This window comes from Phocoena sinus, chromosome 15 (genome assembly GCF_008692025.1).
Source record: "Phocoena sinus isolate mPhoSin1 chromosome 15, mPhoSin1.pri, whole genome shotgun sequence".
In the NCBI taxonomy this organism is placed as follows: domain Eukaryota; kingdom Metazoa; phylum Chordata; class Mammalia; order Artiodactyla; family Phocoenidae; genus Phocoena; species Phocoena sinus.
In genome coordinates, this window is record NC_045777.1 from 27,028,930 (window position 1) to 27,042,889 (window position 13,960).

Sequence of the window (13,960 nt, forward strand, 5' to 3'; positions counted from 1 at the left end):
GCTTTTGAGATTTCCTACCCCTCCTTTCCAGAAGGCCCAGAGAAGCTGGTAGGGATCTGGCCCAGGGGTCTGCAGAGGAGTTGCAAACTCCTTAGGAACTCTGGAATTTGATTCAGATGGCTCAAGGTCAAATCCATATCTATTAGGTAATCTGCCTCAACTCTCTCACTTGTGCAATGGGGCTTATAGTAGCACCCACAGCCTGAGAGTGAGAATTAGGTGAAATCCTGTATTGAGGTGCTCGGTACATGTAACAGCTTCCCTTCTCTGCTCCTACCTGTGCTTTAGCTCCGAACTGTCTGGCAGCCCCTGTCATTTTCAGCCTTTAAACCTGAAGCTCAGGCAAGAGAGATCTCTGGGTGGGGTGTTGAAGGTCTGAGTCTCGGGCCAGTGGCCACCCTCCCCCACATCAGTTTCTCCACCCAGTGACCCCACCCTAAGCAGGCAGATGAGGGCTGTGCCCACCCCCGGCTTGGTCCACTGGGGGTTCTCCTACAGGCCAGGGCCGCTGTCTTCAGCAAACCTTGGAGAAACCCTAGCTATGGGATCTCCAGCTATCGGGCCTGGATGGCCTCTCGGAAGCACTGGGCCCAGTCCCTCCACCCCCACCCCACAGCCTCTCCAGGGGCCCTGGGGGCGGCTCCTAGAATCAGAATCTTTCTGGCCTTATAGTAGCCATTTTGGGAAGAATCTCAGGGATGGGCAGAATGGGAGCAGTGGGGCCTTCATCTCTAGGGCAACCTAGCGTCCAAGTGCTCTCCCAGCTGAAGCCACGGGGACACCAGGATCACAGAGGATGACTTCCGCCATCCTGGGAATAAAATCCAAACTCTTTCCTGGGGCTCACACGGCCCTGCCCATTTCCCCGGCTTTGCAGATAATGACCCCCTTGCTGAGTCAGGTCAGCCTTTTAAAATCCAAACTCTTTCCTGGGGCTCACACGGCCCTGCCCATTTCCCCGGCTTTGCAGATAATGACCCCCTTGCTGAGTCAGGTCAGCCTTTTGGTACCACGGCCTCCTCCCTGCAAACCTTTCCGCCAGTAGGTAATGCATTCAGCACCCGTCCAACACCCTCACTGCCCCCAAGTATTGGGAGCAGCGTGGCAGGAAAACTGGATGGCAGGGGAGAGGGCTCGAGGGCCCCCTCTTCTGGCCAGAGGGTATCCTGGGAGTGCTGAGCTGGCATACTGGCCAGGCGCTGGGTGGGCATACAGGAAGGAGGGGCCCAGAGGTCAGGGCCTCAACACAGGTTGCGACGGTCCACAGTCCCCTTCCTTACAGAAAAGTCCCTAGGTGGGAAGGTGAGACCTAGTAAACCCACTGTAAGATACTGGGTAAGAACCTTCCAGAAGCACAGTGGACTGCCCGGGCAATGGGATGAGTTTTTAATGTGAGGCAAAGTCAGTCCACAATACAAAAGTCTAAAAATCAGACCCACTTTTCCCACCTGGCACCTGGGGGGGTGGGGGCAGTTGGGGGCTTCCTTTGCGGGCAGGGATGGGGAGAGGCAGAGCGAGGCCAGAGATGGGGGAGAGGGAACCAGGCCCCAGAGGCCCTGTTGGAGGGAGCCTGCTGCCCCTGCCCCTCTCCTGGAGCTGCCGTTCCCCTTCAGCAGGACTGCGGCCGTGCGGGCCCGTGTGTCTGGCCCTCAGAGGGTCAGGCACCAGCCGCATCATTTCTCCTTCTTCTCCAGCCCCTTCGATGTCGAGGCCTCTGTTCCCTCTTTGGATTCTGTCACTGCTGCTGGATCCTTTGGATTTGACTCCTCATAACTGACCAAAAGAACAAAACAACAACGATGACACATTTAGAGGAGGGAAGAGCAGAATCTTTGTGCCCCACCTCCCACCGTCGCGGGGAAACCCCTGGGCGCGCACATCCTCGGCCCAGCACCTTCCAGGACTTGGCCCGGCCCCGCTGTGCGCCCTCCTCAGACAGGCTGCCTGCTCCGCTTTCTCTGTGCCTGGTGGTGCCAAGAGGTGGCAAGGGCAGCGGCAAACGGGAGAGGTTGGACTTGGGCTTGTGAAGGCCAATTTTAAGCTTCTTGAACCTTCCACTGGAGAGAACGGGGGAAAAAAGGGGCAGCCAGGATGAGGCTACGGGAGACGCGCTGCCTCCCAGGGCACACGGCAGGAGTCAAACAGCTCAGCCCCAGGGGTGCGGGCAGGCAGGGGGCTGCTCTACTGGCAAGGGGCAGGGTGCCACTCTCCCAGGCGGACACCCTGCTTAACTCTTACTATGGGCTCCACTTATTGAGCAAGTGAGCTCATGCCAAGGACAATACTCACATTTCCTTACCAGATCAGCCACACAAGGCAGGCACGTGCCCACTTACAGATGAACAGAGAGGTTTCTGAGAGAGGAAAGTGACTTGCCCAAGGCTATACGTATACGGTATACGGAGAGTGATAACAGTGTCTACTGCTGTATGACAAGGGCTGCTGACACCCACTCTCACATGAGTCCCACCGTACTGGTGAAGACACCAGGGTTCTGAGGCCCTGCTCCCCCACCCTGCGGCTGGGCACCGTGACTGCCTGGTGGTGGTGGAGGAGCTGCCTCTTGCCGCCTGTCCCTGGCAAACCTCCCTGCCCTGTACACTGGAGCTGGGGTGTCTGCCCTACCTTGGGCCCCAGGGCAGTGGGGGGAAGCGGGCAGGTGGGCACCCGCTGGGCATTACATGGCGCTGGGATTCTGCGGGCGCCGGCGGCGAGGGCCAGCTAGCTTCTGCTGCATGGAGTCCGCCAGGCTGGCTGGGGAGCCCGAGACTGTGGGGAAGTGGGTGAGCCTCGGGGTATGAGGCAGGATTTCCGCTGAGGACTCGTAGCTGTGTGAGAGACAGACAGAGAGACAGAAAAAAGAGATGGAGAGGAAGAGACTAAGGGAGGACAGAGACTTCTCTTCCAAGGAGCAGGGAGCAGAACTGGGTCTTATTTTATCTATCTCTGCACTTTCAGGCTCTGTGGAAAGAAGTCAGTGTTACTTGGAGAACAAAGAAAAAAAGATGCACCTACATAGGGGGACACTCTGCAAAAGAACTAGGATGCCCTAGATGTATATACATGCTGCTGCGGAAACATCTCTCAGATACACCCTTGTGTGAAAAATCAAGATGTAGAATGCTCCAAGAATGCCACCATCTACACAAGAATGTGTACACACATATGTGCTTTTAGGTGCAGAGATGTCTCTGAATGTCCAGGGACAGAGCTGGCCTCTGGGGGTGGCTGAGGTCTGAGGGGTTGTCCCTCTCATGCTATGGAATTTTTTTTTTCATGCTGTGGAATTTTGACCGATGTGCATGTGCTACCTATTTAAAAAGAAGTAAATGAATTTAAAAAAAAAAGGGAGAGTGCCAATAAAAAGAAAAGTAAAACCAAAGATAAGGTGGAGAATTAGGGAGAGAGATGGGCAGAAAGAGAAGAGAGAGACCATTTGCTTTATCACCTCAATCTAAGAACCTCCTGGGGAGCGGGGGACAGAAAGGTGGGGCGCCCATGTGGGCGAACATTTAGAGAAACAAAGCACCAAGTGGTTAAAGACAGGCACCCTCTGTCCTGGCTGGGGAGGTGGCCCCAAGTGGGGGCTGGGAGCCAAGGGTGAGGGTAAGGACTGAGCTCAGGGCTCAGGTCCACCCCTGCCCCCAGAGCTCCCCCAGATCTGCCCCCAAGTTCACCCCCAGCCTTGCCTCAGAGTCCACAGGGCTCTGCCGGGCCGGGAGCCACGAGCAGGCAGGTTGGGAGCCTGGGGCTCCTAGGAAGGGCAGAGGCAGGTACGGGGGAGGGGTGAGTCACAGGCCCCCCTGCAGGCAGCCAGGTGCGCAGAAGGCTCGGCCAGGCAGGTGGAGCTGGGGAGGCCCCCAGTGGGCAGCTGCAGCCGGCAGCTACCTCTGGGTCCCTGGCGGGCGGGGTCAGTGCTGCTGGGGAGCGGACACCTGTTGGAGTCATGCAGGCCTTGGGGTCAGGGTGGGGCTGATCATCGGTGTGGCAGGTGTGCGGACGGCCATGGGGAAGGGGTATATGTGCGACTGAGACAGAGAGAAAGCAGCTAGCTGTGGGTTACAGCCACAGAGGCGACTGGATGGGGATTGACACCTGACTTCTAACAGGGCATTTCCATCACACTAGAGTCCCCTCTATTACTCACATGTAGAAACTGAGGCCGGAGGGGAAGGACACGCCTGAAGTCACATGGCAGCAGAGTCAGGAATGGGAACGCAGGGTTCCCCACAGTGGGGCCGTCTGGGGGGGAATCTACACCAGCCAGTTCCTTCTCAAGACTCAGCTGGCATCTGGGTGTGGGAGCTGCCTCGAGAGCCCCAAGGCCTTACCCTCCCCTGGCTCCTGGGCCCCAGGAGGGTTCCGCTGGTGCCCACGGGTCTGGCACCCATGTGCTGGTGGAAAGGGCGAGGGGTGAGGCCGGTGGTGGGAACAGTGCTCCCCTGGAGACATGTACCAACAGCCCTGGCAGGCTCCACTAGCTGCCTGCAGGTGCACCTGTGCCCCCTGCCGCCTCTTACCTGAACATCTCTGTCACTTCTCCCTTGGCCAGTGCCACCAGGACAGGAAAGCCGATGCAGGCGGGGACCAGATACAGGAGCGCAGGCTGAGAGAGAACACAGGCTGGTGAGGCAATGATGGGCAGGGCACACGCTCAGGGCTGTGCCCATCACCCCAACCCTCTCCCGGGTGTGACTGAGGGACACTGACTGCCCAGGTTCACAGAGCAAGTCAGTGGCCGGGCCCAAACCCAGGGCTCCTGACTCCAGACCAGGGCTGTTCTTCTCTGGGAGGGAACACAAGAAACCCAAAGAAACTCAAGTATGCAGGGCTTTAAGGGCGCCCATGAGTCTGGATGGCAGCATCCCAACTGCCCAGGACATCAGGTTCAAACTTGCAACCTCCTGAGTTGTTCCTATTCCCAGAGACCCTGCTTGCCTAGGTCTGGGGCTGGAAGTCTGCACTTTTAACAACGCTCCAGGAGATGCTGTTAGAATGACAATGATTACGACATAGCTGCTATGGATGGAGTACTTTCTGTGGCCTGGATTGAGGTCACCCAACTGGTCATTGGCTCCACCGGGATTCATGCCCAGGTGGTCTGGGCCTGGAGCCTGTGAGGAAACTCCTGGTGAAGCTGGGTCTGGAGGACAGGACAATTACACTAACAGGCCCTGCTCCCAGAGTACCTACTGTGTGCACCGAGCTCAGCCTCTGGGGAGCGCTTCAGTCCATCTCCACACCCGCTGTGACCATCCTCCTTGTGTATGGAAGGAAGGCTGATGCTTCGGGAGGAGAGCGGGTAGCCCAGGCCTTGGAGGCCTAAATGGCAAACTGGAGGTGGAACTTGGGCACCCCCCAGACTCCAAAACCATTCTTCTCCTTGCAGCATCTGAAAGCTGGACCTCTACTGATCAACCCTCCATGGCCCCCAATGCTCCCAGCAGCCTGAAGTCCCTATGAGATGTGACCCCTGCTTCCTTCTCCAACCTCACCTGCCCTGCCCTACTCTGGCCACACTGGCCTCATTTTGGTCCTCCTTGACACCTGAAGCTACAGGACCTCTGCATGTACCATTTCTGGGATGTCCTCCCACCTGTGCCTAGGTTCCTCCTCCATCAGACCTCGGCTCAGCTGTAACTTCTGTGGGGCAGCCTTTGCTTGCATGGAGTCAGGCCCTCTTGCTGCACACTCTCAGCTCCCCCACTCCCCCTGCAATTCTTCACAACATTCTCTGGCAACTTGGACTGAAACATCCCTGTGCCATTATAGGCTGGAGTTTCTCTCCTGTTACGCTGTGAACTCCATGAAGGCAGGCTCCACAGCTGTCTTGTTCACTGCTGTATTCCTGGTACTCAGAAGAGGGCCTGGTAAATACTAAGCCAATGGCTTCCTCACAGATGCTCACAAAATTAAGGGGGTGTCGTGGAGATAACTAGGGTGAGGGTGAAGGAGACATCGTTCCAAAGGCAAAGCCAACACCTGGCTAGAGAACACGGCTCCAGAGTCTCCTGAGGCTGACCATCAGACCATTTCCTGGCTCCTGCCATGGGTGAGCTGTGAACTACCCTACTTCATATATGTCATCCTTGAAACTAATAACACCCTAATCATTTGGTTCTGAGTTTCACAGATGATGCTATTAAGGTTCAGAAGGAAATGACTTGCCTGAGGTCACACAGGGTGTTAAGTGGCTGAGTTGGGATTTGAACTTGGGCAGCTGAGCTTCTTCTCCTGCATCAGGTCTTTGCTATGAGATAGGCTTTGGGCCAAGAATGACAGAAATCACAACGACAAAGGCGTGCACCAAGACTTGTGAGAGGCAGCCTAAGCAGTACTCAGGGGAAAATCTGTAATCCTAAGTATATTTATTAGAAAGACTGGAAAGAAACAATCTCAGTTTTCAAATCAGGAAGCCAGAAAAAGAATAAAATAAACACCCCCAAAGGAGGAAGAAAATAATAAAGGCAAAGCAAAAATTAATGAAATAAAAATAAAACAAATACAAACTGATTAAAATTTAATTTCTGAAAAATAGATCACTCTTATAGATGAAGAGACTGAAGATCAGAGGAGAAAAAAGGATCTGCCCTAAATCACACAGTTGGTCAGGATACAGACCGAGGTTCCTCTGTCTCTAAGTCCAGTATATTTTCCTCACCGAGGCCAGGCTGGGCCAAATAGAAGGCTTCCCAGGAGGAGGGTGCGTAGAAGTCTGGCCCCACCGTGGCCTGCCTCACTTAAGAGCTGGCAGCAATTGAGGGGCTCTTTTTTTTTTGGCGGTACGCGGGCCTCTCACTGTTGTGGCCTTTCCCGTTGCGGAGCACAGGCTCCGGACGCGCCAGGCTCAGCGGCCATGGCTCACGGGCCCAGCCGCTCCGCGGCATGTGGGATCTTCCCGGACCAGGGCACGAACCCGTGTCCCCTGCATCGGCAGGTGGACTCTCAACCACTGCGCCACCAGGGAAGCCCTGGAGTGCATTTTTGATAGAAGCCAAATGGGAACACAGAGGCAGAGGTGACCCCTACCTAGGGAACTGCTCGCACTGGGACTGCCTATGTCTTGGAGAGGGAGAAGGAGCTCAAAGAACAGGTTTCCCTTGTGTCCCAATCCCCATCCCAAAAAAGATTTTCAGAGAGATATGCCCGTGTCGGTGACTGAGAACAGCTGGGCTGCTGCTGGAGAGTAGCAGAGGCCTGAGACCAGGAGTCTAGGGCTCCAGCCAGGTCTCAGCTTGACTTGCTGCGTCACCCAGGGAAGGCTCCTTTTCTCTCTCCCACAGAGAGGACCACCTCTCCCACCTCGGCCCTGAGCCTGTGTGAGAGCTCCCACTGGAGCCTTCTCTGAGTCTAGCCCAGGCAGAAGGCAAGCCTGCCACCTGGTGGCCCTCTGTGGAATAGCTCTGGGCTTGGACTCTCACGGGACTGACAGCTGGAGAAGAGACCTCTAAGGAGGCCCAAGCACTCTGTGCGCCCTCTTTGCCAAGGGCATGTCCCTCTCAGCTTGCGGAGCTTCCAAGGCCATTTGGGGCAGAAGTGAATGAGAGGTGCTTCCCCACTGGTTCTTGGTTTCTCTATGGGCCAGGGGACCTTGGACCTTCTGTAAAACTAAGTATCAATTTCACAGACATTGTAGATATAAAAATATTGTTAAGGACTAAATGAGTTAATGAGCGAGAGGGTTTAGCACAGTGCCTGGCACAGAGTAACTGGCCAGCAGCTCTTGTGATTAACTTAAATGTGGCTTCCCTGTGGCCGGTGCCCTGGAGAAGCGGGAAGGGAGGAGGAGGAGGAGGGGAGGGTGGAGGGGGTACAGTAATGCTAACTGGGCCGGCAATTCTGAGCACTTTACTTATATTAACTCATTTCACCCTCAGACGACCCCAAGGTGGCTACTATTATTTATCCTCATTTTCCATTTTCACGAATCAGTGAGGAACCCTGAGTATAACTTCAGCAACTTGCCCAGAGTCCTGCAAAAGCAGATGGTGGAGCCTGGATTCACACCAGGGCTCCCTCGGCCTCCGCTCCACACTGCCTCTCCTGTGGCCGGGGGTTCAGAGCCTGGGCTTGGTCTTCACGTGACACAGGTTTGAATCCTGGCTCCACCACACACCTGCCACATAGCACCTGAACTCCAGTTCCCTCATCTGTTCACAGGGTCCTCCTGAAGTACTGAGCAGAGCCTGACACATGGGGAGTGCTCTCATTTCCAGTAGAGAGCGACCTTGTCTGCTGGCTTTCCCCTCCCCAGCTCCTCTTCTCCAGGCCACACTGACAGCTTTCAGCCCCAGCCCAGCCTGGTTCACTCTGTGGCAGCTCAGTACCCATCTAGGTGGGAGAAGGGGCTGGCCTGCTTGGGGAGTGATGGAAGGGGGGCCCTGACATCCTGTCACTTACCTGGTGGGTGGACAATGGGCTGAAACCCCCAACACCCACCTGATCCTGTTCTTCTGTCCGCTCCCACTACCGAGGCTGAGAAGCCATGGCCACATTACAGCTGGGGCCCAGGGACACTGATCTGTCCCAGGAGATGTGGGCAAAAATCTGCTGAGAGGACTCAGAGAAAGGTGTCGCCTTCCTGATGAAGGCGACAGGCATGCTGGCATCCTTCCTCCTCCTCCTCGTCACCAGTGTGCATGTGCTGCCTGAAGCAGGGCAGTCACCTTGCAACGACCACAGGTGAAAAGGCCAAGAGAAGCACAGACACGCTTGCTCTACACCACTGGACTGCTTGCATGTGGACAAGTACGTGCCCGTCACTTGCAGTGAAAGCACTCCCGATACACCGGGGACAGCCATGCTCACCTGGGCGTGTTTGAAGATGTGCATGATGAAGATGGTCAGGCCCAGGCCGAAGATGTAGGCTGCAAAGCTGGTGTAGAAGTAGGTGTGGGTGTTCTTCTTCAAGCTTCAGTGATGGTGTGGGGAGAGAGGAGGGTGAGATTGAGGCACTGCAGAGCAACAGTGAGGAGGGGGGGAGCTGGGGAAGACCCTGGAGGCTGTGTCGGGTGGCTGAGAGCTCTGGGCCGGGGGCTTGGAGGTGAGCACGCACTCTGATTCTGCCCCAGCTAAGTGTCTTTGGACCAGTCACTTTCCTTCTGTCAGCCTCAGTTTACTCATCTGCAAAATGGGAAAACCACGAGCCATCTCCCTAGTGGTTGCTGAATATCAAGTGCTATAACCTAGAACAGTGGCTAGGAAGCTCAGGCCAGCAGAAAAATCACCTGGACAGCATGTTAAAAAAATAGAGCTGTATGGGAGTTCCCTGGCGGCCTAGCGGTTAGGATTCTGGGCTTTCAATGCTGTGGCCGGGTTCAATCCCTGGTCGGGGAACTGAGATTCCACAAGCCATGCAGCACGGCCAAAAAAACAAAACAAAAACAAAACGAAACACCCAGAGTTCTAGGTCCAATTTCCAGGGAGTCGGATCTAATAGGTCTGGGGCTCTGCATTTTTTTTTTAATTTTGTAATAACTTTATTTATTTTTGGCTTTTTAAAAAAATTGAAGTATAGTTGATTTATAATATCATATATAATATACGATATGATACGATATATATATCGTATTATATATATAATACGTATTATTATTATATGTATAATATACGATATAATATAATTACTTTCAGGTGGAAAGCACGGTGATTCAGATATATATATAAATATATATATTCTTCTTCAGATTCTCTTCCCTTACAGGTTATTACAAAATATTAAGTATAGTTCCCTGTGCTATACAGTAGGTCCTTGTTGGTTTGGGGATCTGCATTTTGAATCTGATACAGGTGGATCGCGCTCTGAGGAACACTGATACAGAAACTGTACAGCAAAGTTCTTTTAAGCGCAGTGCAGCTAATAGTTCAGTAACCCGCTGTGAATACTGAATGGATGCTGATTACATGGATAGAATGCCAGTGACTTTCTGGGCGATTCACCCAAGATCAGCTTCAGAAGAGCTGACCCGTGCAACCTGGCACTGCCATCACTTGATGCCCTTTCACAATGGCAGCTCAGTACCTTTGCCTGTATCCAGCAACATCTGTGGAATGACTGAGTACTTCTGATGCCCTTCCCTCCTTACCCTGGTGGCTTCTGAGCCTGAGCTGCAAGTACACTGAGACCTGTCCTGTTGTGCAGCCTGGAGGGTAACGGATTCCCTTTGGGAATGTCACGCAGATTCTGGAACCATCTCGGAAGGACTTGCTTATCCTGCAAGTCCAAGCCAGGAATGAGCTCCTTCCTCCAAGGGTGCTGCCAGGTGAATCTGTGTCTCTAGCAAATGGCTGGGAGACTCTCGTGGGTTGCTCTTTGTATTACCTCTGAACATCTGGGGGCAGAGCAGCTGGCACAGATGTGCTTCTACTTACAGACTGGCCAGGTCCCTTCCAAAGGCTCCACAGTGGCACTACCCAGATAACCCAGATCTATGTCAGTGAGCGTAAGTTACAGTTTCACATGCAACTTGGATTTCCATGCACTGGCACTGAGTTTCTCGCTACCACTTTCAACACTATTACTGTTTTGGCAACTACTGGGCACGAGGAGATTAAGAAAAGTTCATAAACCACCTCAAAATTAAGCGCACACACAGCAAGCCCTCCACTGGGAAGACTGAGCACCACCTACTGGTGGCAGGCCCAGATGACCAGGTGCATTAACTCGGTGTGACCTTTTCTGAGTTTTAAGGGGCGGCTCAACTTGGCCCCCTTCCCTTGCCCTTGTGCTCACTTTCTACAACGGACTGAAAATGTCTGAGTAAGGAGAGGGTGTGGAACAGCTAGAGCAGCTGGAACACGGTGACCTGACCCCGGCTGATAAAAAGCGATAATGATGATGACGGTGCCTGCAGCTGGACTTCCCTGGGAGCTGCTGAGGTCAGCCTGTGCTCAGCACTCCCTCCACATCTTCTCCGTCAGCCCCAGGCAGGAGCTCCTGTTTACTACTAACTTAAGGATGAGAAACCTTCCCTCAGAAAGGTCAGTTCACTTGCCAAGAACACACGGTAAGAAAGCTCTATGGGTACCACCAGGACCCTCTGGGTCTAAATCTCACTCTGTGATTCACACCTCCCCCACCCTCTCCAGGCTCTTTGAACACTTAGAACCTCAAGATGCAAAACGCAGATAAAATCGGAATTGCCCTGGCTGCTGTGGGGGTGGAAGTTGTGGTCCCGAGTTCTCTGTGGTCCCCAGAGAACCTCCCTGCCCAGGGGAGGCCCCTCACTTGTGGAACCTGAGCAGTAGGGTGCCTAAGCGGCTTACCTGATGTCAAAACGCAGCAGCAAGGCGATGAAGATTCCTGCGGGGAGAAAGCCAGGTTAGACAGTGGTAGAGGAGCAGGGTAGTCAGCTAATATGCAACTGGGTCCCCACTTGTTCTCAGCCACGGAGCAATCATCAGGGGCCAAGGGTGTGGCTGACACTGCGAACTGCCAGCAGAAATCCCGTTTCTCTACCTTCAGGCCACCTGGACCAATGAGACGGGCCCAGGATTTTGCTTTGGTCTGGGACCACGTTGACCTGGCACCTCAGAGCACCACAGTGTGGCACACTGGGCCCACCCTCCCAAACATTTATAGGGTGCCTAAGCACTAGGCACCATACGCAATACAGGGGGAAGCAAAACCACTCCTCTCAGAGCCCAGCCGAGGGGGCAGGGCACGCTGATCGAATGTTAACAAAAATCAGTGTAAATAATCAGAAAAGAAGAAGCAAAGCTGTCACTGTTTGCAAATGACATGATACTATAGATAGAGAATCCTACAGATGCCACCAGAAAACTACTAACCAATGAATTTGCTAAAGTAGCAGGATATAAAATTAATGCACAGAAATCTCTTGCATTCCTATACACTAACGATGAAAAATCTGCAAGAGAAATTAAGGAAACACTCCCATTTACCACTGCAACAAAAAGAATAAAATATCTAGTAATAAACCTACCTAAGGAGACAAAAGACTTGTAGGCAGAAAACTATAAGACACTGAGGAAAGAAATTAAAGATGATACAAACAGATGGAGAGATATACAATGTTCTTGGACTGGAAGAATCAACATTGTGAAAACGACTATACTACCCAAAGCAATCTACAGAGTCAGTGCAATCCCTATCAAACTACCAAGGGCATTTTTCACAGAACTAGAACAAAAAAATCTCACAATTTGTATGGAAACACAAAAGACCCCGAATAGCCAAAGCAACCTTGAGAAAGAAAAATGGAACTGGAGGAATCAGGCTCCTGGACTTCAGACTATACTACAAAGCTACAGTAATCAAGACAGGATGGTACTGGCACAAAAACAGAAATATAGATCAATGGAACAGGATAGAAAGCCCAGAGATAAACCCATGCACATATGGTCACCTTACCTTTGATAAGGAGGCAAGAATATACAATGGAGAAAAGACAGCCTCTTCCATAAGTGGTGCTGGGAAAACTGGACAGCTACATGTAAAAGAATGAAATCAGAACACTCCCTAACACCATAAATAAACTCAAAATGGATTAAAGACTTAAACGTAAGACCAGACACTACAAAACTCTTAGAGGAAAACATAGGCAGAACACTCTATGACGTAAATCACAGCAAGATCCTTTTTGACCCACCTCCTAGAAAATGGAAAAAAAAGTAAAAATAAACAAATGGGACCTAATGACACTTAAAAGCTTTTGCACAGCAAAGGAAAACATAAACAAGATGAAAAGACAACCCTCAGAATGGCAGAAAATATTTGCAAACCAAGCAACTGACAAAGGATTAATCTCTAAAATTTACAAGCAGCTCATGCAGCTCAATATCAAAAAAAACAAACAACCCAATCCAAAAATGGCCAGAAGACCTAAATAGACATTTCTCCAAAGAAGATATACAGATGGCCAAGAAGCACATGAAAGGATGCTCAACATCACTAATCACCAGAGAAATGCAAGTCAAAACTACAATGAGGCATCACCTCACACCAGTCGGAATGGCCATCATCAAAAAATCTACGAACAATAAATGCTGGAGAGGGTGTGGAGAAAAGGTAACCCTCTTGCACTGTCGGTGGGAATGTAAATTGCTACAGCCACTATGGAGAACAGTATGGAGGTTCCTTAATAAACTAAAAACAGGGCTTCCCTGGTGGTGCAGCGGTTGGGAGTCCGCCTGCCGATGCGGGGGACACAGGTTCGTGCCCCGGTCGGGGAAGATCCCACATGCCGCGGAGCGGCTGGGGCCGTGAGCCATGGCCAATGAGCCTGTGCGTCCGGAGCCTGTCTTCCGCAGCGGGAGAGGCCACAGCAGTGAGAGGCCCGCGTACCACAAAAAAAAAGCCCCCAAAGGGCTTCCCTGGTGGCGCAGTGGTTGAGAGTCCGCCTGCCGATTCAGGGAACACGGGTTCGTGTCCCGGTTCGGGAAGATCCCACATGCCGCGGAGCGGCTGCTCCCAATGAGCCTGCGCGTCGGGAGCCTGTTGCTCCGCAACAGGAGAGTACACAACAGTGAGAGGCCCGCGTACTGCAAAAAACAAAAACAAAAACAAAAAACCCCCAGAAAACAAAAAAATTAAAAACAGAACTACCATATGACCCAACAATCCCACAACTGAGCACATACCCTAAGAAAACCATAATTCAAAAAGAGTCATGTACCACAATGTTCACTGCAGCTCTATTTACAATAGCCAGGACATGGAAGCAACCTAAGCGTCCATCGACAGATGAATGGATAAAGATGTGGCACATATATACGATGGAATATTACTCAGCCATAAGAATAAACGAAATTGAGTTATTTATAGTGAGGTGGAGGGACCCAGAGTCTGTCATACAGAGTGAAGTAAGTCAGAAAGAGAAAAACAAATACCATATGCTAACACATATATATATGGAATCTAAAAAAAAAAAAAAAAAAAAGGCTCTGAAGAACGCAGGGGCAGGACAGGAATAAAGACGTAGGTGTAGAGAATGGACTT

The 13,960-nt window shown here is 52.2% G+C and overlaps 1 protein-coding gene across 7 annotated transcripts in view; it reads right to left on the reverse strand.

The window, feature by feature from the left end:
• Positions 1 to 1,363: 1,363 nt before the first annotated feature.
• The window catches only part of HM13 (histocompatibility minor 13), a 41,072-nt gene continuing 28,475 nt past the window's right edge, over positions 1,364 to 13,960 (reverse strand). For 3 of the 7 annotated variants that reach the window (XM_032606919.1, XM_032606916.1, XM_032606917.1), the window contains 4 exons: positions 11,266 to 11,302; positions 8,809 to 8,911; positions 4,521 to 4,606; positions 1,364 to 1,773 (listed from right to left, as the gene is read on the reverse strand). In XM_032606919.1, the coding sequence (XP_032462810.1) occupies positions 1,674 to 1,773; positions 4,521 to 4,606; positions 8,809 to 8,911; positions 11,266 to 11,302 (326 nt within the window). In that variant the 3' untranslated portion in view covers positions 1,364 to 1,673. Of the gene's footprint in view, positions 1,774 to 1,894; positions 2,058 to 2,625; positions 2,829 to 4,520; positions 4,607 to 8,808; positions 8,912 to 11,265; positions 11,303 to 13,960 lie in introns of all 7 variants that reach the window. The other 4 variants (XR_004345978.1, XM_032606915.1, XR_004345979.1 and 1 more) reach the window with 4 other exon arrangements.